Source organism: Pan troglodytes, chromosome 9 (assembly GCF_028858775.2).
Source record: "Pan troglodytes isolate AG18354 chromosome 9, NHGRI_mPanTro3-v2.0_pri, whole genome shotgun sequence".
Taxonomy (NCBI): Eukaryota; Metazoa; Chordata; class Mammalia; order Primates; family Hominidae; genus Pan; species Pan troglodytes.
This window is the reverse complement of record NC_072407.2, coordinates 123236266-123261196: the sequence shown is the minus strand read 5'-3', so window position 1 is coordinate 123261196 and position 24931 is coordinate 123236266. Positions and strand designations below refer to the sequence as shown.

Below are 24931 nucleotides of genomic sequence, written 5' to 3'. Positions count from 1 at the left end.
TTCAACAAAGAGGGCTCTATGGACTGAGAGAAAGGCAGAGCCCCAAGAGGAAGGAGCCTGGGTCGCAGAAAGACTAGGTGGAAAGCTGTCCACTGACCACAAACATCCACATGGGACATTATATGAGAGAGAAATAAACCTGGGAATAGTTACTTAACTTCTTTGGGTCCTAGTCTCTGGGCAAAGAGGAAAAGCTCAATAAATATCAGCTGACATTATATTAGGAAATAAAGTTTACTTCTCCTTAATTTCTTTTTCTTAGGCAAGGCGGAGCACCGGGGGCGAGTGGGATTGGTGAAAAGCACTAAATGACATTTGCCTATTACAAAATGCTAATTGGTACATTTAAATAAGATGACATTGTGACAATAACTCACAGATTAAAGACATTTTCTTCTGGATCCCAGACATTAGATTTTAAGACTGATTTCTTGCTAAAAACACTCAAATCTAGTTAAAATGTGAAATATAAATAAACAGAATGTGGTACCCACTTCTTTCCCCCTGTGACACTGAGTGTCCGGGGATGTTCTAAAACACAATTAACAATCCACATCATTTCTGTGGCTTCAAATTGGCACAAAATCTGTACAAAGAATACTTTGTGCTGCTATAATATTCAACTGATACAGTTTAATTATGATCAACTTTTATTGATTTTACATAAATAGCTTATAGAATGCCTTTACAAACTATGTTTTTGCAATATATTTGTTACAACACACATTTCCTTATGAATGTATTTGTTAAATCTTTTTGCAGAGGAAGTAGGGAAAAGTGAGGGGAGAAGAGGAGGAATAAGATTTTCGAACTAATTGTCAGCAATGGGCCTAGGTATTTGGCAATTATTTCCTTTACAAAAAAATTACAGGTTTGTAACTTCAAACATCAAAAGTGTAGTGCATCAATTTAACTAAAAAATCAGCAGTGCCTAATATATTATCTGGGCATCAAATTTCTTTTTTTAAATATATCCAGATTCACATATTTTTACTCTTATTAAATAATGGTTTTAAATAATAATCATCACAATGTTTAGTTACATAATCCCAGATCTGGATTAAATCATGGTGATATCAATATTTTTAAATTCCAATTTATTTGTTAATCAGTAAAATGTAATAGGTGATAGTGTGTCCAGAGAATGAGCCTCCTATGTGTAGGAAGACGATAGTCTTATTACACCTGCTATCAATTAGGTCATTTACATAGCTGCTAATGTATCAGAATTTTTTTCCACACTGATGTTTTGACTTGAATAAAGTACTACAAGTTATCATTATCATACCAACGTTGAAGAATTAACCATTCCGGAAACAAGAAACAATCTTTACATTAGTATTTCTTGGTTATGGTGCTTAGTCTTGGTATTATTAAGCACAATGATTCTTAATAAACATGGGTGGATGAAGGCAAATGCATATAGCCTAGTCCCCTCAATAATTTATTCTCCATCTTATTTAAAATTGTTGTTGAGGCTATACAAACTACAGATCTGCTGCTAGAAAGATACAAGTTGTCCCCCGAACAACATCTGGCATTTTAAGCATAAGATTAAAGTCCTGGTGTTCACAGCATCTTCTTCTGACCTACCACTAGGATCATTCCTCAGCAGTGCCCACGATGCTGATTTCTAAATGATACCATTTACTATGTATCTTGACTGTACGGAGATTATTTTTTCCTTATTAAAAAAAAGAAATACAATGATATTTCCTTCTTTGTCCTTACTTAAGAATAACTGGGCAATAATCTATTTAGTCTTTGTAAACTCTCCATTGAATAATTTTTCATTCTTACAGCCATTTCCTGAATGGCTGCTGCGCTTTCCCTCTGTCATCTCCTTCACATAACTGAGCGGTCCCTTCCCCTCAAAGGACGAAGGATTTTTGAATGAGCCGCCAATCCTATCCCACAAAGTGAAATATTGTCCATAATTATAGTCAAAGAACATATGGTGGTCTGTATGATGAGCTGAGCCATTAATAAATGGCTGTAAGATTTGGGGGACACGAAAATCACCGTCATGAATGGAAATTGTCCAGATATTAACCAAGATGTACAGACTTAAATAAACCACCTTGTGTAATGGAAAGATAAAAGGGTATATATGGTAAGGTAGACTCTGAAGAAAGCCATCAATAGGGTGAAAAGCATGACTGGCAAATGGAGTAGGAATCTTCCAAACATGGTGAGGTTTATGTAGGCGCTGCAGGAGAAAAGGACACAATTAGCACTGCAAACTTTACCCTGTGCAACATTCAACTTAGCTTCTCAGACTCATGTTGGAAACGACCTAACAAATCCTGTAGAGATCAGCAAAATTATTTATTCTATAAAATGTCCTTCTTCGCCCTAAAACAGTATAATTTTATATGGATTTATGAGTACAAGTGCAGTGGTGTTCCATGGATATACTGCACAGTGGTGAAGTCTGGCTTTTAGTGTACCTAGCACCTGAAGAGTGCACATTGTACCCAATAGGGAGTGTCTCATCCCTCACTCCTCTCCCATCCTCCCACCTTCTGGAGTCTCTAATGTCTATTGTTCCCTCTGTAAGTCCATGTGTACCTGTTACCGGAACAGAAGATTTTAAGACAGCCCCTTAGACCCATAAAGAAGAATATGAACAAAATGCACCCTGTACCTGTTATGATTATGGCTACTTAGACATTTAATATGGGTAGAGGAAATTCTTGGAAATAGAGAACAGAATTTATAATCATACATTGCTGAAATGTGTAACCTTTTCTCTCTTTTCACCACAAATGACTTTACCTTATATACCAGTCTATGATGAAGGCCTCTGTGAATCCAGTAGATGAACATGTCAGTGAAAAAGAGGAAAGATATTACACTAACGACAAGTTCAAACAATCCTAGAAAAGAAAACGGGAAACAGAAGAATCAAAACTCAGCTCCTGGGATTAGAGTTCACTTTTCACATGTCCATCTGAGTGCAAAATGGGATCCTAGACTCAAACATTATAAATGATCTGTTCTGGCTAATTCAATATATTATAAACTAATCTCTCTTGGCTTCTTGGAATCTGGTCATTTCCTCATTTCCCTCGCATAAGTACTTGAAATGTTCTACCTAAAGTACTTCTTAATTAAACTATAAAGATATTTGTGAGACAGGATACTCCGAAGACATCTTTATTATTTAAATCTCTGGGAATCATCACTTCCTTCATATTAATCTTCCTAAAACCCATCTTTACACATTATCTCCCTGCTTAAAATATACTTTCCACTAAATACTTTAAATTTAGCATTTATTCCATACTCCACCCCTTTCGGATCTTTCCAACCTCATCACTCCTGTATTTCTACTCTAACCAGGCAGGTTTACTCAATGTCCTCCCACTGTCTTGGAAGTTTTACCTCTGTATCTTTCATCATAGGGGTTCAAGAACCTAAAATGTCCTCTCTCCCTTTATTTTAACTCATAATCATATCCATTTTTCAAAGCCCAGCCAATTCATTACTCCAGTATATAATTTTTTGTTCCCTCTTCTGAATAACTGACTTTTTTTTTCTTTTTTTTTTTTTTTGAGACAGAGTCTCGCTCTGTCGCCCAGGCTGGAGTGCAGTGGCGCAATCTCTGCCTCCCAGGTTCAAGGGATTCTCCTGCCTCGCCCTCCTGAGTAGCTGGGACTACAGGTGTGCACCACCACACCCCGCTAATTTTTTGTATTTTAGTAGAGATGGGGTTTCACCATGTTGGCCAGGATGGTCTCATACTCCTGACCTCGTGATCCTCCTACCTCGGTCTCCCAAAGTGCTGGGATTACAGGATTGAGCCACCGCGCCCGGCAATAACTAACTTCTTACTTAAAGTGTGGGGGTGCTGGTGCCTGCAAGCCTCAGTCCAAGTCTCAGATCTACCACCAACTCGTTACTGAAACTCTCTGTACACCTCATTGACTCACCTATAAAAGGAGCACAGTGATAGTACCTATCTCATAGAATTGTAGGAAAACAATGGACTGATTCTTGTGAAGAGCTGAGAACTGTCACTGACACATATCAGCCTTCAATAAATACTATGATTCTTGCTTTTTACATACTAGATCCTAGAAATGTATCTTGAAAAAGTTTCAGAATTTCACAAAAGTTTACTCACTACAGGACTGTTTATAATACAAAAAAGAGTAACAATCCGAAGGTCTAACAATTAGGTATCATTTACATAACTTATGAATATCCGCACAGTACTGTGACTAATATATTACATAATCTCAAGATTTTTTTGACATGAAAATACAACCATGTAAGTTGCTAAGAGAAACAAAATTCAGAGCCCAAACCACTATGCACCTCAGGACTTCATTTGTGTAACGTAAACAATGAAGTATACAGGCACAGAAAAGTGGGTGGTTGTATGCCAGAAGAGTTACAGTTTCTAAGAAGCAGAATAATGGATTTTAAAAATCTGTTTTTAACTTTCAGCAATGACATAAGCTACTCAAGTTTTTTTTAGAAGGTTGAATTCAATAATTAATAGAAAACAAATGCAAGGACCCATCTCTGATCACTCCAATCTTCCGCCAGACACAATCTCATCTACAGCAGACTTTCAGATTGATAGAAAAACTAAAGAAATGCACATGTGGCAAGACATGAACACATGAAAATAGAACATTAAAAAACAACTGAATAATTTGTAATTATTTTAAAAGATGAAAAAAAAAGGGCAGACTTGTTTTTTTAAGGAAACTAACCTGTGCTTAGACTACTCTCTTCCTGACACTCGTGTTATTTACTTACCATATGGAAACTCTCCTAGGTCATCATGTAATTTGCTGTAACCTCTTATCTCCAGCAAGAACAGTGCAACAGTAAGAATACTTATCCATGGCAATGCCTGGACAGTAAACTTAATCTCTCGACGGACTTGATTCTGAAAGTGAAATTTCCAATACTTAAAAATCACAAAATCCATGTTAAACAAAACTAGCATAAAACTGTTCTGGACTGGATTTTTAAAATCTCCTTTACATGAAGGGGCTTACCTCCAAACTGTTTCTATTAAAATTTTAAATACATGAAAATAGGTATGTAAGAAAATCATTCCTTTTGTACTGAGAAAATGCAATAAGCATTTCAAATTCTGAAACCTTTTTTCCTTCCTCCAAAATCTGCATTCTAAACTTCTATTTATGGAATAACCATTTCTTTCCTAATTAACTTCCATCCCCAATCCTCTCTATTTTTTCTTTTTGCTGTTCAGTCCTTGGAGTCACTGACAAGTACAAACAACTGAAATTTAAAAATGATTGTAAACAACTTTAAAACTACTGAGTTTGAATCCCCTATCTAGCCAAAAAACAAAACATGGTAAAAAAAACACATTTCAGTTTGTGAAAATCATATATTAAAATAATTACATAAATGTATGCATTTATTTACTCATCAATATCAGCATAAAAATGCTCCAATATGCATCTAGCAAGATACGATACTAGACTTATAGTTTTATTAAAAAGTTAGATTTGCTTAAACTAAGGGAAGGAGAGCGGGGATTAACCCTCATGAAAATATCTAACCCATTTGTGGTTGGTCTCCAAAATTTTATTTAATGGTTACATATAATCAGCTTAATCTAAAAATCTCAGAAATATATCATATTGTTATTTTTACTTTAATTGTTAGAAAATAGGTAAAAAAATTTCTTACCTTTAAAAATTGTGGATGTTTCATTAATGCATGATCGAAGACAAAATAATAGCTCAGTGTTGCACAGAAGAAATAAAGGATGTAAGCACCAACATTTGTTACAATCAGAAGACTAATAGCTTGTCGGAAGATGTCATCTTCTGGCCATGTGGCTGGATACATGTATGGTGTAAAAAAATAGTAATCTGCAACACTGAGTACAAGATCCATCACTTAGCCCCTAAAAGATAAGCATGTGTGACAATTAGTTACCATGTCTATATTCTTCCAGGCAAAAATTTTTCAGAAACACTATATCTCAAGTTCCTGATTTAAGAACAGTCATATGTAGTACATCTGCTGCTATCAGAATCCCCTACATGCCATCTTTAGAGCCAGAAGGGATCTTAGATATCATCTCTAGTCCAATCTCTTCATACTATGTATGGGGATGCTAAAGCTCAGTTAGAGAAACTGAGGCCCAGGAAAGGTCATCAAGCTGCTAAGTGGCACAAGCCCAGATGGAATTCCATTTCAGTGTCGTTCCCTACCGCGTCCTATGGCAGCATGGCAAGTGGTAAAGATGGGAATGCAGGGGACTAGGTACTCAGACAAATAGTTTCCTCTTTCAGCTACAAGTTTCAGCTCATCTCTCTCCTTCAAGGATTCATACTTCAGAGATTTTTGCTTCAGCACTGACACCTAAGATAAATTCCCTAAAAGATATCCATGCTGCCACCACAACCATAGAACTGGGACTATCTGTTCTTCTGACACTCCCATTGACAGAACAAAGGAAGATGTATCCTTGGTGTTAAGAACTGGAATACATTTATTTCTCTACCTCTAATCAATATTCCAGATTGGGAGTTGGTAAATTGCAGCCCATGGGCCAAACTCAGAGCCTGCTTTGTAAAAATCTTTATGGAACACAGCGACACCCAGATGTTTACATACTGTCTGTGGCTGCTTTTCTGCTACAAAGGTGGGCTTATAGTATCACTGCAACAGAGACAGTATGGCCCGTTGAACCGAAGGCATTTACTACCTGGCCATTTACAGATAGTTTGCCAACTCCTGTTTCAGATGCTTAAACTCTAAAAAACATTAGTCAGTTCAGTACATATTTAAGTCCATTCTATACTCATGGTCCTGTTACAATACAGTTCGGTGATATTGTGGTCAGCTTTTGTGATCTGACTATGGAATCTATCATTTATGATCGACTCACTCATCCTTCATTGCATTGTTCGCACAAGAAAACGTGTTCAGCATCTAAAATGTCTCTCACTTGAACTGAAATTTTTGAACAAGAAGCCAATCTGCAAATTGCCTACCCACAATAGATTTCAGGTGTTCAAACGGCCTTTATCTCCTACATATTGGGCCACGTTAATAAACATCAATTCATGAAACAAAATAGCCCACAGGTAAGGAAAATTCTGAAAATACTTATTTACTTCTTTGTAGCCTATTTCCTTCACTAGATTCCCTATGAGATTTCTCCACTAAATTCCCACAGGGATTTAAGAAAATGAGAAACTGACAGGAAAAGACATACAATGCAAAGCCTTGCTTCCATCCATGTCACTGTAAACCACACCGTCATTTCATTTCCACCTCTCTGGGTGACCATATCTATTAGTTTCCTGAGAATCCTTACGGTGTTTGTTAATGTAAGATGGAACGATGACAAATTTTTCTCTCCCTCCTTACAAAACGTGGCATACTATATACACCATGAAGTTCCTTTTTCTTAATTGAATATATATCTTGGAGATCTTTCCATCCCTACGTAAATATCATGCTCCTCCTTTTTTTGTTTTTAAAGAAACAGGTTTATTGAGATATAATTCACATACCACAAAATTCACCAAAGTATATGATTGACTAGTTTTTTAGCATATTCTCAGAGCTGTGCAATCATTACCACTATCAAGTTTCAGAACATTTTCAGCACCCCAAAAATAAACCCCAACCCTATACTGTTGAGCTTCTAGGATGTGTAAAGTTTTTCATCAAATTTGGTGAGTCTGGGGCCACTCTTTCTTAAACTTTCTATGCCTTTCTCTCTTCTCCTTTTAGGACTCTCATTATGCTTATGTGGAAATGCATGACAGTGTCCCCAAGTCTCTGTTTGTATTTCTTCATTTTCTTTCTCTTCCCAGCTGTTTAATCTCAATTGACCTATCTTCCAGTTCTGTGTTCTGTTGGCTCAAATCTGCTGTTAAGCAAGACAGTTTCAGTCACTGTACTTTTCAACACCTGCGTTTCCATTTGGTTCTTTAAAAAAAAAAAAAATTTTTTTTTATCACTTTATTGATATTCTCTACTTGGGAAGAAACTGTTCTAATACTTCCTTTTAGTTAGTTAAACATGGTGTTCCTTAGTTCTTTTATATTTGTAGTAGCTGATTTAGAGTCTTTGCCTTGTAAGTCCAACATCTGGGCTTTCTGAGAGAGAGTTTCTACTGACTGATTGCCTTTTTGTGTGTACAGGCCATACTTTCCTGTTTGTGTTTTTTAATTTTTTATGGAAAATGGGATATTTTAAGTAATATGATGGGGTAACTCTTGAAATCAGATTGTATGCACCACCACCCACCCTGCCCCAGGGCTTTAAGTTGCTTTTGTTGTTGCTGTGCGTTAAGTAATTCTCTGAACTAATTACATACCTGTTTTATTTGTTGTGTGCAGCTACAAGTCTCTTACTAATGACTGGAGCGATTTTCTTAAGTGCTTTGAACCAGTAAGTCCCCCAGCCTTGGCCAAGGTGCTGTGTTGGGCCATGCTTTCAATACTTTAGTTGTCACTCTAAAATTGACTGGCCTGAACTTACTGCTTGCGTAAACCCTCAAGGTCAGCCAAAGGGGAAATTAGGGCCTTCTCCCCTTTCTTGGGTATGTGCAACAGCCCTGCTCATGGGAATCATTCTAGATTCTCAGGAAAATAGAGCTTTTCAAAGCCCCCTAGGGATATCTCATTTCTCAGTATTCCCTTTTAAGTATTTTTGGTCAGGCTTTTGTTAGTGCCAGCTGATAATAGTGCCTCTAAGACCTGTTATGTGTAAATAATGACTCTCCTTGACAAAACACCCTGGGACAGGATGATATTGAGCAAGCTCTAAGACAGGTCATATAAACACAAGCCTTGAGAATTGCCAGAGAGATCAAGTGGTGATGATTTTCTGGGTTGCGGCCTTTGGCGAGGCTGCAAACCTATTCTGTACCTTCCATCCAGGCTGCTGTTTTTCATAGTTACTGTGTTGTAAGGCTTAGTTTTCAAGGCTACCATGAAGTCAGCAAAAGGGAGATGGTAAAGGACGGAAAATGTCCAAAGCTCATTGTTCTTACTGAGATTCAACTACTTTTCTCAAATAAAGGCTGCTAAGATTATTGTAAAGCTTTAACTTATAAAGTTTTAATTCCTAGAGCTCTAAAAAAGCTGATTCTGACAACTTCTGTCAGTGTTTTGTTGCTTTTTATAAAGAAGAGATTTTCAGAGATTCTTACTCTGCTGTTTTGGAAGTCACCATCTCCTTTTTTATAGCACAGGTCTACTACCATTCTTACTTAAAACATTTGGCATCAGATGTTATTTCGGAATTCAAAATTCCTATAAATACATTTTGCAAAGGTCAAAACTTCACCCTGTCATTAAACAAATCAAATATTTGGGGGTTTTGGTTCTTTTTTATTATTTATTTATTCATTTAGAGACAAGGTCTTGCTCTGTCATTCAAGCTGGAGTGCAGTAGTGTAATCTCAGCTCACTGCAACCTCTGCCTCCCGGGCTCAAGTGATCCTTCTGACTCAGCCTCCGGAGGAGCTGGTACTACAGGTGGGCACCACCATGCCCAGTCAATTAAGAAAAATTTTTTTTGTATGGACGAGGGCTCATTATATTGCCCAGGCTGGTCTCAAACTCCTGGACTCAAGCAATCCGCCCACCTCAGCCTCCCAAAGTGCTAGGATTACAGGCATGAGTCACCATGACCAGCTCATATCAAATATTTGTTTAGAAAATGTGAATATTCACATTAAGTGGGATAAGTACATACTGTAAATGGTATATAATTCATTTGTATATTAACAATTTATGTAATTATGTATGGAGTAACAAATGATAAATGGAAAATAGACTGGTACAGACAATAAACAATGTATTCTCTTTTTAAAGGAAAAATTCAGTAAACTTTCAAATACATATAAAATCAAAGTTAAATACTTGTGCATGTATATGTATACATACATGCAATAAATGTTCATTACATCTGATTGCTTGAGAATCTTAAAGAGAAGGGCCTATCAGGTTGGAATTAGACATTGGTGATGAGCCAGGATCAGGATTCTCAAGTGATAAAGCAACAATATCCAAGATAACCTTTTCAAAAGATTTCTACCAATGTCATCTGTCTTATTAATATATTTCTGCTTAAGCAATGATTATTTACGTAATGCCTTCAGTGATCTTCCCATCTGTGTTCACAATATAGTCATCATTTAATCATTCATGTAGTTATTACTATCTTCCCGCTACTGTCAGGCCTCTGAGCCCAAGTCTGCACGTATACATCCAGATGGCCTGAAGCAACTGAAGAATTACAAAAGAAGTGAAAATGGCCGGTTCCTGCCTTAACTGATGACATTACCTTGTAACATTTCTTCTCCTGGCTCAGAAGCTCCCCTACTGAGCACCTTGTGACCCGCAAGAGAACAACCCCCTTTGACTATAATTTTCCACTACCTACTTAAATCCTTCAAAACTGCCCCACCCCTAACTCCTTTTGCTGACTCTCTTTTCGGACTCAGCCTGCCTGCATCCAGGTGATTAAAAAAGCTTTATTGCTCACACAAAGGCTGTTTGGTGGTCTCTTCACATGGACGTGCGTGACAATTATGTGCATTTAGAAACCTTTCAGCAATGTCCCCATCACCCAAAAAGTGCCGAACAGAAGCATCAGGATTAATGTTCAGCATTTCTTCAACATCAGCTTCTGACGTATTTATGGTTTGGGCCATTAAATGTATGGTATAATTAAAGAGATTAGGTATCATCACCTCATTGGTGATAGAAAATCTTCCAAAATATCTACAGGTTCATTTTCAAACCTCATTGTCAGCTAAAATGTTAAACATTTATTATTGCTGATTTATCAACATCATTTCAAGCATTAAGTAATTTTGACAACAGGATCTTTACAACTGAACTCTTAAAGGAAGTTTTGATTCCTAGGCCTCCCTTAACTGTGCAAGCAATATACTTGCTTTTTCCCAGAGTGTAGCACTCCTTGGAGAAAAAGATTGTATTCTGGTCAGGCATGGTGGCTCATGACTGTAATACCAGCGCTTTGGGAGGCAGGCTTATTCCTTGAGCTCAGAGGTTGGAGAACAGCCTGGGCAATATAGTGAAATCCCATCTCTACAAAATATACAAAAATTAGCCGGGCGTGGTAGCACAGCCCTGTGGTCCCAGCTACCCTCAGGAGGCTAAGGTGGGAGGATTGCTTAAGGAGTTCAAGGCTACAGTGAGCCATATTCGTGCCACTGAACTCCAGGCTGGGCAACAGAGCAAGACCCAAAGGAAAAGGCTGTATTCTGGTCACAGTGAAGTAAAAGTAAATGATTAAAAACTATAACCTACAGTTGAGGAGAATGCATAAAAGAGCTGTCTAGAAAGTAAATTTTCAATTAACTCTTGCCATACTTTTAGATATTTTTCACCACACTGCTTCCTAAGTTTCTGAATTCTTCCTTGTTAATACTAAATACATCCTTCAGTAGCAGGTCTTCATATATGCCAGCTTTTTCCATCATCAACAAAGCAATGAGTGGCATCTGTTTACTTCCTATTGTGAAATCCACTTAACCGAAACATGGTTAGAATCTTCATTTTCAGTCCTGTGCAATGTCTCCCTATTTTTCATCAATTCTTAGTCCTTGCTACCACTATAAAACGTCCACGATCTGTTTTTCTATTCTTTAAGTCACATGTGGTGGTAGTTCCCACACTGCCACGTTAAACCCAAATTAACAAAACAATAAAAAACACCAGGAATACCTGGTAGGTGTGCCAAGACACAATGGGCACCTCGGTCAGATGGAGTGAGAATTTGTCATCAAATGAGTTTGAGAGCTGAACTTAAAGCAAAAAGAAAACAACTTTTTGGTTTTACAGGGCTTTCCAGAGTTCCAAATTGTGACTAGGGACTATGGACCTGTGTCCCTTTCTGTGAGTTCAACTGAATTATGTCTAATTCACTGTTATATAGGTGTTTACTTAACACATATCTAGATATTTGGATAGGTTCCAATTTTTTGCTATTACAAATAATGCTACAATGACAGGCCCTCACTAGGCAGATTTCTAAAAGAAGAGCTGAGTGAAAGAGTTATACACTCATAACTTTGGCAGATATTGCTACATCGCTCTCCATAAGAGTTTAACTACTTTGTAGTCCTCAAACGATGTAGGACAGTACCTTACCTATTTCTCTGCAATCTTACTAGCAGGGGATATCATCAAACTTTCACATATTCATCAAGAAAGAAGGGCTATCTCGGGTATACTTAATTTGCATTTACCTTATTATGAGTAAAGTTGAGCATCATTCCATATATTTAGAATAATTTATATTTTTTTCTGTGTTTATCTGTTTTTATCCTTTGCCCGTTTTCCCACTGAGTTTTTAGTATCTTTATAAAAGTCAAATTCTAGAAGCTCCTTATATATTAGGGAGTTTGGCCCTTTGTTTATGATATGAATTATGAACATTTCCTCACTTTGTCAGGAAAAGAAAAATTTAATTAGCACCAAATGCCAGATATTAACATATATTCCTCATCATACATGCCATTGTTAATTCATTCAAATAAGAACTTATTGTTAAGCACCACACTAGGTAATGAGCATACAAACATTAAAAAGACACAGTCTAAATCAGTCTTAAAGGTAGGGCAACTACAAAAACAATTCTAGCAATAGGACACGTGCTGCAATACAGATATATATGCAAATTCTATGAAATCAGAAAAGACAACACAACTACCTCAGCTTATGGTAAAAGGCTTCCTAGTGAATATGATATTAGATTTGGACTTTGAAGGACATCACCAGAAAGAAAAGGTTAGGGATAGCCATTCCAAAGAGAAGTCACAACTGCAAAGCAAGGGAAGAGCATGATGCATTCATGGCTCACTGCGTGTGGTTGGTGGGTGTTAGACAGGGTGATGGGGTGGAGCAGAGGGAAAAACATGTTAGGGGATGGACTTGTAAAGGAGATTTGTTAGACTACGCATGGAGGGATCTGCTGTCTTGCTGAGGAATTTGGACTTTCTCTCACACGCTATGGGGAGACACTAAAGATTTCTAGGTAGGAAAAAGATACAATCAGACCCACATTTCACAAAAACCATTCCATTAGAAATCTGGACTACTAGGCTAGGTGAAGTGGCTAATGCTTATTCCCAGCACTTTGGGAGGCTGAGGTAGGAGGACCGCTTGAAGCCAGGAGGTTGAGACCAGCCTGGGCAACACGGCAAGACTCCGTCACTATAAAAAAGGAAAGAAAAGAAATATGGGTTATCGGTGAGAAGCAGGGAGACTAGTTTGGTTGTTCCTGTGGTAGAATAACCCAGAGAAAATGATAGCCTGACCTCGGGCAGTGGCTGTTAAGACTAGCCAGCAGAGATTTCGCGCAAGTAAAAACACCCACAGGATTTGGATAACCCACGTTTGCTAGGAAGTGAAAGAGAGAGAAATCTAGGATGACTGTGAGGCTTTAGCTGGTCTAAGTAGATGGTGATGTCATTGTAATTGAAATAGGGAATACTGGCAGAGCTAGCAGATTTGGGTAGGGTAGGAATAGGGGGTGGGTAAGGAATGATGGTGTGAACAGAAAATAAATCTTGGGACTCCAAAATCACTAAGCTAAGAGAAAAGTCAGGCTGGGAACTATGTTAGGCAAACCTGCCTCCCGCTTTATTCCTAAATAAGACAGCTACAAGGATGAGAAGCTACATCCCTCCCTCACAATTTGCCCTCAGAAAATTCCTTTGTGGATAAAGGACAGACAGGACTCAAAGTCATCCCTCTGAGGCTCACCTGAGACAAATGGATTTCTGATTGCTTCCTCTGCCCTATTGTTTATGTAAAAATGCAGATTCACTGAGCCAGACTAAATGTGTGCATTCAGTGGAAGGCTAATCAAGGACTCAAAAGAATGCAACCTTTGTCTCTTATCTGCTTCTAACCTGGAAGCCCCCACTGTGAGTTGTCCCGCCTTACCAGACCCAACCAATGTACTTCTTACACATATTGATTGATGTCTCATGTCTCCCTAAAATGTATAAAAGCAAACTGTGTCCCCGACCACCTTGGGCACATGTTGTCAGGGCTTCCTGAGGCTGTGTCACGGGTGAATCCTTAACCTTGGCAAAATAAACTTCCTAAATTGACTGAGACCTGTCTCAGATATCTGGGGTTCAAAACGGGTTCAATGTAGATCTTAAAACCTAATTATCTGTGGCTCATCTTCTATCTTAGATATAAGCAATAGGCCACATGTAAATATAAATGTGAAGTTCAAAAGCGAGCCTGGTTAGTATACAGGTAATAGTTGAAGTTATAGGGGTGAAGACTGCCAAGGGAGGTGGTGTGGCAGGGACAGGGTACTACGTAATATCAGAGAACATAAACATTTAATAATTGAAAAGGATATTGCTATATCACTAAAGGTTGGTAACAGCTGATGAACCAATCTACATGTTCCCCACAGTGCCATGTAGCCCTACTTCAATACGATACCTAGAATAGTATCGTGCAACCAAAAAGAACACAAACATGTTTGATTGCTGTGAGGTTTAGAGACTAAGTAGACTTTTGACATTTGACCCAAGAAAGGTACTCCATAAAATAGCATCTATATGATTATCACTGTTAAGGCCGTCAAAAATGCGTCAAAATTACTTCAATAGAAGATAAAATAGGTGCCACTTGATTTTTGTTTGAAAAATAACTGACAGCAGTTGATAGTAATATTTAATATATACTAGGTAATATAAATATTTTAAATATATTAACTAATTTTCCCCTTCAAGAAGCCTCAAAAGTTAGGTACTAGTATTATTTTATAGATGAAGAAGCTGGGCACAGAAATTTTAAGTAACTTGCATAGGGTCATAAGAGTAAATAAATGCTGGAGCTAGGATTCGAATACACACAATCTAGTTGCAAAGTACGTGAACTTCTGCCAAGTTCTATAGCCTCTTCACCACTACTTCAAGTCGTCAACTCCTGAATTTTTAAAAATTTTCAGTGCCTCTACAAGCTCATTTAATTTTAAGGGGTTATAAGCCCTGAAGTTAGGGGTCCCAAGGACCCTAAATTAAGTACCACTGCTTCAAACAGAAACTTACTTTGTCCTTGCAGGATTAAAGAAACTTCTTCTTAAAACTCAGTTATAATAACAATATTAGGCTTAGAACAACTCAGTCTACCATTAACTTTTTGCCCTACTTAAAAAGTATAGAAAATAATAGCTAATATTTATTGAGAACCAGGTATTATTTTTGTATAACCTCATCTAATCCCTATAGCTCTATGAGATAGGTACTTCTATGCTCCCCACTTTATGGATAGGGAAACTGAGGTCAGAGTAAATAACTTGTTCAGTAGCAAGCAACAATAACAAAAAAACCCAGCTGGGATGTACATTCCACAACCTTTCTCTTTGCCACCACATTATGTTCTCTCTCAAGATGTTTTATATGCAGATGAGGAATTCTGAGTACCACCCCATGCTAATTAATTACATTACATAACGAATGGAAAAGCACTCTGTAAATGATCAAGGATCAGTTATTATTTATTAGGTATCAATCATTAGAAACTTTAAAAAATGATAGTGATATAAAGACAAATAACTTCCAGAGGGTTTCCTCTAGAAGTACCGAGCTGCCACAAACTTTCCAGTTTGGAAACTCTATGTAGTGAGGTCTTGTTTTCTTCACTTACACCACCTCTAAATCTACTCTGCTGTAACACAGGGATGTCAGTATACATTATTTTTCCTTTTATGATGCAAAAGTAACAGAGTATTTCCCTTTTCCTTTCAGTCTCCTCAGCCCCCGATTGCTGTCCCTTCATTCTAATTACGCCGCAGCAACAGAGGCTTGCAATGGTCAGGAGTTCTGATACCGACCAGTTCTTCAGCCTGATTCTTTTGGCCCTTAAAAGAAAAAAAAACCCTCCCAGAACGAAGGGAAAAGTAAAGCATTCGTGTTCAGCAGCCAGACCAGACTTCCCTTGAGTAAGGGATCTGCAACACCCAACATCAAACACTGCATTTTCTTTAAGCCCGTCCACAGTCGGCTCTTTCAAGTCCAGGCCTCCCTATCGGCCCCGCGATCCCTCCCAGCGCGAGCGGAAGGCCCCTCCGCCCGGACTCCCAGGAGGCGCAGCCCTCCACGCCCCGAGGTCCCCCGGCCCAGCCCTCGCCGCCAGTCCTCGGGATGCCAGGCTACCTGCCAGCCTCTCCTCTCACTCGGCGCAGGACTCGGATCCGTATGCTACCGCGATCCTAGCACCCGCCCAACGCCTAGCACCCAGAGGGCACTCGCTAACCAACCGCGGCGCGGAGAGAAGCCGTGCTGCGGCCACACCTTCCGCCTCGCCCACCCGAGTCCCAGGCGCTGAAGTCTCTCCATCTTCTTTTATTCCATCGCCCCCCGGCCCAGCCCGCTCAGGTGTATTCCGCTTCCTTCCCCGCCCACCCACCGTCCCCACCTGGAGGTGGTCCGCCGCCGCTCCGCACGCCACTGCTCTGCAAAATGCCCTAGCAGCTGGGCAGCCAGCAAGCGGGCCGGGAGGCTGGAGCTGCCAGCCAATCAGCGACCGGCGCCATAAGCTGATATGACGGCAGATCGCGCGAAGGGCCTGCGCGCAGCTCTCCGCGGTCACGTGGGCGCCGCGCGCTCGGCCACGCCCCCTTTGTCCTCTGACTAAGGGGAGGGCGGGCGCCCCATCCGAGTACCTTTGCGGTGGAGGATGGGGTTTCGGGTTTTGCGTTTGTTTCTTTGCTTTCTTTTTAAACTAGCTCTTGTGAGTGTCATTCATGGTGGTACCAGGCAGGTTTACGGTGTTTATACAAACATTCCTAGAACCGGTGCCCTACGTTGAGGGAAATAGACGACACTTCCTTTGACGCGAATGTCTGGGGCGTTTTCTCCCTCAAGGGAGGAGGTGCAGATGTTCCCTAACAGGTGCTCAAGGTTTTAAGACGTAGTCCCCCCGATTTTCTAGCGCTGAATGGCTGGAGGCTCCGCGAGCCGGTGTATGTAGGGGTCTAAATGGTGACAAGAAGAGGGTAAACATGGACAGAAACCTTTTCACGATACAAGTTGTTGAAAACCAAGGTTAACGCAGATCTAATTGGCTTTGATTTGCTACACATGAATCGAGCAGCTCCGATTTCCTGAAACAGAGCTGAGCAGAGGAGGGTGGCTTCACAGGCAGAAGAGGACGGAGGAAAGCAGAGATAAGGAACCAAAAGATCTGTCGTTTCAGAGTGACTTTCCTTAAACAGAGGTTAAAACAGAGGGGACTGACTTGTGATACCAGCTCAGCAACTTCAAAGTGGCAAACTGGGCCGCTTTACCTATTACATAAATAATATGGGGAATACATGACAGAAATGAGGGATTTTTAAGGGAAAAAAATAACATGATTCGATCTGCCTTCAAAAGACTTTTCCGGTAGTTAAACTTCAAATGTACATAGGATACTGGACAAAGTTCAAATGAATTTAAAATAGTGTAGGTGGTTTTTTTAAAAAAGACTCATTATATAAATAAAAATAAATTTTAAAAAGTTTTGAGTGTCTACTTCGTTTAACACATCGTACTGAACACCGGGAATGGAAAGAGATGTTACAATAATGACAAAGACATGGTTCCCAACCTTAAAAAGCTTATGTGCTGTGGGAGAAATGGGCATGTAAAAATAACTATGTTGCTTATTACAAGGACAGGAAATAAACAATAATTGGTGGTATAGGCTGAGCACAGAGACAAAATGGCTATTCTGATGAGGGAAATTAGGGAAGGAACATTGTTTTGCCCAATGAAATGATTTGAATGGACACTTTTAAATGTTATTGAGCATAGATGATAAAACATTTATTAAACGAATAAAAGCTCAAAAGTGAAATGTTATAAGCAACCATCAAATATCCTGAATCTCTAGAATTTTATTGTTGAATATGCCTTAGCTGTTACAAGTGGTCTTTGTTCTTGGTGACTTAGGGATTCCCAAGAAATTTGCAATCACTCCTGACAACTCAAAGTAGTAATAAGTTAACCTCAAGAGAACAATCTTGTTTAAAAATAAATTTAAGTGTATTTTTTAATTATTATTTTTTATTTTAAGTTCTGGGATACATGTACAGAACGTGCAGGTTTGTTACATAGGTATACATGTGCCATGGTGGCTTGCTGCACCTTCCAACCCGTCATCTAGGTTTTAAGCCCTGCGTGCATTAGTTATTTGTCCTAATGTTCTCCCTCCCCTTGCCCTCCACCCCCTGACAGGCCCCGGTGTGTGATGTTTCCCTCCCTGTGTCCATGTGTTCTCATTGTTCAACTCCCACAGTTGAACAACTCCCACATACTCAATGAGAATATGTGGTGTTTGGTTTTCTGTTCTGTGTTATTTTGCTGAGAATGATGGCTTCCAGCTTCATCCATGTCCCTGCAAAAGACATGAACTCATTCTTTTTTTTATGGCTGCATAGTATTCCGTGGTGTATAAGTGTATTAATAGCACATCCTGGGGTGCAGCATTCCTACATGTCTTTTCTATCCAGGCACACTGATGGATCAGGGTAATTTATTTATTCATTGTTTGCAAGGGTCTATGGTACCAACCAGCCAGTACCAAGGAATTCAGAGATAAGCCACAATACCTGCCTATGTGTCTGGCTGGAACATGAACATGGAAACAAACCATTTAATCATTAAATTACTCAATTTATTTACTCAATAAATCATTATGTAATGGTGATAAGTGTCAGGCACTGTCGTATGCACAGGAGATATACTGATAATCAAAAGAAAGTCTGCTCTAATGAAGCTTACATACTAGTAAGGAGACAGAAAACTGATAATAAATAAATAGATATATAATACAATGTCGGACAGTGCTATGAAGAAAAAGAAAACGGGGTAAGAGAATCAAAATGAACGGAAGCTGTTAACTTCAGACAGCATGGTCAGTCAGTTTCTCTGAGAGCGCTACATTTGACCTGAACAGAGTTAGAAGTCCTCATTCACTTGGAAGATTCTAAACTGAGATTGAGTTTGAATTTTTTTCGATGAAATGTTGCCTTTCAATGCATCAATAATTTATCAGCCCACATTCATTGTATAACATTATACTTTAATGAGAACACTAAGCACTAAACTGTTTAAAGACCTTTGTCTTTACAAAGGTACTACAAAGGAAACTACAAAGACTGTAGTTTCTGAAGTTAGGAAATGGAGACCCTTTCTTTCTGCATTCGTCCGTTTGCATTGCTATAAAGGAATACCTGACACTGGGTAATTTACAAAGAAAAGAGGTTTATTTTGGCTCACAGTTTTGCAGGCTGTACAGGAAGTGTGGTGCTGGTATCTGGTTCTGGTGAGAGGACCTCAGGAAGCTTACAATCCTGGTGGAAGGCAAAGGGGGAGCAGGCCTATCGCATGAAGAGAGGGAGCAAGAGAGAGGGAGGAGGCTCTCTCTTTTAAACTCAGGCTCTTTTAAACAACCAGATCTCATGTGAACTCATAGAGTGAGAACTCACTCTACTGTGAGGACAGCACCAGGACATTCATGAGGGATCTGCCCCCAACACCCAAACACCTCCCACTCAGTCCACCTCCAACATTGGAGGTCGCATTTCACCACGTGATTTGGAGGGGAGGAAACATCCAAATCATGTCACTTTCTAACTGGTTTTCAGATGTGTAAAACAGAACAGCCTTCTTAATGAAATGTTGTCACTGAATGCATCAGTAATGTATCAACATGTCTTCATTACATCACACTGGACTGTACTAAGAACACTAGGCACCAAGCAATTTAGAGTGAATGTTTCTAATGAACTGGTTGGGCCACTGGCTCACAAGCATCTGTTTGCATGAATTTATTTTTTAGGGAGAAGAGAATCTTCATGAAAAAGGTGGATGCACAAGTGTCCAAAAGTAGATTACAGGAAGAGAACGTGTTTATTCCTTAACCTGGCCCCATGGATTCTATTTTAATTTATAGTATGATACTTTAAACTACAAATAAAATCTTAAACCCCCCCGCAGACTGAAGAGACCACCTCTTGGCCAAAGGGATTCCAGAAAAGCCTTAAAAACTTAGTTCCCAGCCATGATGAGATGAGGTCAGACAGGCCTCATTATACCCCCTCCCTTTTTAGACACGACTGACCGGCATTGATGTTAAAACAGAAATCATAAAACTGGCAGAACAGATTCTTTGTGGCGATACAATACCAAATTATAAATAGGACCTAAGGTTGTGCCAGGCGAGGGTTAAGTCATGTGCCCTACACTTAAAGAATAAACTATGTTCTAACTGTCACAAGATTTTTCTTTTTCTCTAGCAGCTAAACAAACACTGGCCTTCAGATAAGCAATATTAAAACAATTTGCAGCTCCACCAGATGCTAACTGACCCCCTATTCCACAAGCCACAACTACGGCTTTCATTGGATAAAGACTGGTTTTAATAACTTTCTCCTGATAAGAATACCACTGACCCATGGGCTGGTTCTGATCAGTTTACAGAAGTTGCACATCTATATGCCTTCATGTCCTGAAAAAACATTTTGACATATAGGGCCTAATTGTAATATATTTAAATGTTAAATCTCCATCCTAAAGTGAACATGGTCATATGTTACATGCATGTTTGTTCAATATGCATGTCAGGATCAGCTTCATGAATATTCATAGCTCCTCCTGTAAAACATGCATGTTTAGCCAACCTGTTCAGCATAAAGCTCCTACTCCAGCCCCTCCTTCTTCAAAGTGCCTATCTCTGGTCTCGGCTGGAGGCACACTTCCCAGCCTGTGGGTTGGTCACCTTGCAGGCTGCAACACTTTATAAGAAATAAATTCTTCTCTCCTTTCTTAAATTTATAAATTGTATAATTTTTAAGTTAACAGTACTTAACATTTTAGTGATCATAGATCCCTCCAAAAATTAAATGACATCTATGGACTCTGTCCCCAGAAAATACATATGTGCATACAGTAGTTTTTCTAACCATCTACTTAATATTCTTGATTCCCTTTCTGAAATATGCCAACTGATTCTCATAAAATACTGAAGACTCATAGCTAGTAGCCTTCACTTTAGTTTACTCCTCCATATCTGCTTCCACTAGCTGAGTGGAATACTCCCCAAGAGTCAGTTATGTTTGTTCCCAAACTTCATTTCCATTGTATGCCTCATACGTATATAATTTAATTGAATTGCATGAACTGATAAAATTTGAGTCTGCAAAGAAATAATTTTCTATGAAAATCAAGAAAATGAGTGCTAATAAAAATAGCCATTGTCAGACACTTAGGTGGTTTCCATATCTTGGCTACTATGAATATGCTGCAATAAACATGGAAGCACAGAGTATCTTTTCAGCATACTGATTTCATTTCCTGCGGATATAATACCCAGTATTGGGATTGCCGGATCATATTGTAGTTCTATTTTTAATTTTTTTAGGAACCTCCATATTGTTTTCCATAATGGTTGTACTAATTAACATTCCCACCAACAGTATACAAGGGCTTCCTTTTCTCCACACCCTCCCCAACACTTGTCATCTTTCACCTATTCTATCATAGCCATCTAAATAGGTGTGAAGTAATGTCTCACTATGGCTTTGATTTGCATTTCCCTAATGATTAATGATGCTGAGCACCTTTTCATATACCTGTTGGCCATTTGTACCATTTGCATGTCTTCTCTGGGAAAATGTTCACATCCTTTGCCCATTTCTCACCTGGGCTATTTGGCTGCTTTTAGTTTGTTTTGCTATTGAATTGTACGAGTTCTACAATGAACTGAATGTTTATGTCTCCACCAAATTCATATATTGAAATCTAAGCTGCCAAAGTGATGTTACTAGGAGGTGGGCCTTTGGGGAGTGTTGAGGTTATGAAGATGAAGCAGTCATAAGTTGTAGTAGTGCCCTTATAAAAGAGACCCCACAGAGATCCCTTGCCCTGCTGCCATGTGAGTTTACAGTGAGAAGACAGCCATCTGTAAGGATGCAAGCCCTTACCAGACACCAAATCTGGTGGCATCTTAGACACCTTATAGCAGCCCAGAGGGGCTAAGACAGTTCCTTATATATTTTGGATATTAAGCCTTTATCAGACATACAGTTTGCAAATATTTTCTCCCATTCTGTAGGTTGCCATTTCATTTTGTTAACTGCTTCCTTTGATGTGAAGAAGCTTTTTAGTTTGATGTAGTCCCACTTTTTTTTTCATTTTGTTGCCTGTGTTTTTGGTGTCATATCCAAAAATCATTTACAAGACCAATGTCAAACGGCTTTTCCCTATGCTTTCTGCTAGGAGATTTATGATATTAGGTCTTACATCTAAGTCTTTATTCTGTGTTACTTTTTGTGTGGTGGATAAGGGTCCAGTTTCATTCTTTTGCATGTGGATATCCAGTCTTCCCAGCACCATTTATTAAGGAGGCTGTCCTTTCCCCATTGTTTTCTTAGCACCCTTGTCAAAGGTAAGTTGCTGGCAAGGTGCGGTGGCTCACGCCTGTAATCCTAGCACTTTGGGAGGCTGAGGTGGGTGGATCACTTGAGGTCAGGAGTTTGAGACCAGCCTGGTCAACATGGTGAAACCCTGTCTCTACTAAAAATATAAAAAAATTAGCTGGGCTTGGTGGTGCATGCCTGTAGTCCCAGCTACTCAAGAGGCTAAGGTGGGAGAATTGCTTGAGCCTGGGCAGCAGAGGTTGCAGTGAGCCGAGATTGCACCACTGCACTCCAGCCTGGGTGACAGATCAAGACTCTGTCTCCAAAAAAATAAATAAATAAATAAGTCAACTATTTATGTATGTGTTTGTTTATGGGTTCTCTTCTGTTCCATTGGTCTATATGTCTGTTTTTATGCCAGTACCATGCAGTTTTGACTACTATAACTTTGTAATATACAGCCATATGCCCATATGACAGACCACATATATGATTGAAATGGAGCTGAAAAATTCCTATCACCTAGTGATGTTATAGCTGTTATTAACGTCATAGCACAACACGTTACTCATGTGCTTATGATGCTTATATAAACAAACCTACTGTGCTGCCAGTCCTATAATAAAAGTCTAGAGTACATACAATTATGTACAGTAAATAATACTTGATAAATTACTATTAACTGGTTTATGTATTTACTATAGTATACTTTTTACTGCTATTGTAGAATGTACTCCTATTTTTTTTTTTTAAGTTAACTGTAAAAAAGTTTCAGGCAGGTCCTTCAGGAGGCATTCCAGAAGAAGACAATGTTATCATAGATGACAGCTCCATGTATGTTACTGCCTCTGAAGATCTTACAGAGGGACAAAATGTGGAGGTGGAAGACAGTGATATTGATGATCCTGCATGGCTGACTGCCACTGCTACTACTTGAGACTGTCATTACAGCAGTCACTACTGTTACTGCTTGGGATCATCATTACAGCAGTTACTACTGTTACTACTTGAGACTATTATTACGAAGGAAGGGATAAACATAAAAATAGTAACAGAAAGAAAAGAAACTGTTTTAAGGAAAGGGCCAGGGGAACAAGAGAGCGCCCTGCTTCTAGTGAGCAAAGGCAGCCCACGACCTTCTACACCCCTTCGTATTTATTGGGTAACAAGAGCAGGGAGGAGGAGGTAATGATTAGTCAGCTGCTTAATTGATCACAGGTTCATATTGTTACTGACAGGCTTCAATTATGCCTAATCACAAGAAACATTTGTGCCTGGACGGTGACTACCCTCAGCAGTCCCTTCTGGGTGGCATACACAGTTTGTCAGTTTGTCAACATTCTGCATTTATGAAAAACAGTTTGCTGCTCACTCATTTAGCCTCCAGTGGTATACTGAGTTGATCACAACCCTCATTCTTTTGGCCTGCTATATCTCCTGCTTTTTGTTTTTAAATTAATTGAGCAACGCAATTGCAGGCTGTGCAGCCCTCAATTGCAGGTTGGTGATCTGGCTTCATTTTTCTTAGCCCTTATTCAAAATGGAGTTGCTCTGGTTTGAATATTCCTTACATATTTCCCTCTTCCTTTTTACAAGAGGACCTTAATCCTAAGGGTTGCAGAAGGATGAAGGTCCATCTTCTGCAACTTCTTCATGCTTAATAGGGGTGTGCCTAACTATTCCTGCCTAACTATTAGGGTCTCTTGTATTCAGGGTAGAGAGCTCAGTCAGAAAGCATTCGTCCATTAAGCATCAATTGTACCTCTGAGTTCCAGTAAAAGGTGAAATCCTGGCCCTCCAGCAGTTTCTCAGCTTCTTGTGTGGTTTTCTAGATCTGTCCCTATATTATGGGGGTTAATGTAAGCGTGACTCTGGTCGGTCCTCGTTCCATCTTTGCATTCAGATTCAACTGGCTCATGGCTCGTACTGGGGGAACCAGGCCTGTAGTTGGAATCCATGGGTCCCCTCCAGTCTCCCGTTCCATGGTCGCACACACCTTGAGGGCACCCACATGGCTTGTTCATCTCCTGCAGAAACACAAGCATACCCTCGTCCCCATGTTAGTAAATCTACCAAAACAGAAGCCAGAGTTTTTGTGGTTGTAGCTGCGAGGCATGCCACTGCCGAAGCATCTGCTCTACAAGCTGCAACTCAGCCTCTGCCTCTTTGGTTAACTGCTGCAGGGTAAAACTTTCCACTGAAAATGAAAAACAGGCTCTTTCTGATTAACAGAAGGACAGAGAAAGCAAATGGAGGCTTATCCTTCTCGTAAACAATCCTCAAGATCTATTACCACGAGAAACCAGTTTCTTGCTCCCGTTTCCATAAGCCCACAAATCTTCTTTTCTACAATTTACACTGCACAAGTGGGTCTGTGAGATGCTATGGGTCGTGATAGATAAATTTCCCATGTAGTTGTACTCCCAAATCCCTGATTCCTTCATCTCTCCTTTCATAGAGAGAGGTGCAATTTACAGGGAATAAGCAACAGTTGAGGAAT

At 39.3% G+C, this 24931-nt stretch overlaps 1 protein-coding gene across 2 annotated transcripts; it reads right to left on the bottom strand.

The window, feature by feature from the left end:
• Positions 1-632: 632 nt before the first annotated feature.
• SC5D (sterol-C5-desaturase) lies at positions 633-16636 on the bottom strand. Of its 2 annotated transcripts, none has more exons than XM_001167285.6 (5): positions 16446-16636; positions 5683-5902; positions 4774-4906; positions 2779-2879; positions 633-2209 (listed from the first exon to the last, which is right to left on the bottom strand). In XM_001167285.6, the coding sequence occupies exons 2-5, from the start codon at positions 5890-5892 to the stop codon at positions 1754-1756; spliced, it is 900 nt and encodes a 299-aa protein (XP_001167285.1). In that variant the 5' UTR covers positions 5893-5902; positions 16446-16636; the 3' UTR covers positions 633-1753. The 2 variants fall into 2 exon arrangements, with proteins under 2 accessions (XP_001167285.1, XP_508825.1); XM_508825.7 differs by having other exon boundaries at positions 16184-16447.
• Between the last annotated feature and the right edge of the window lie 8295 nt (positions 16637-24931).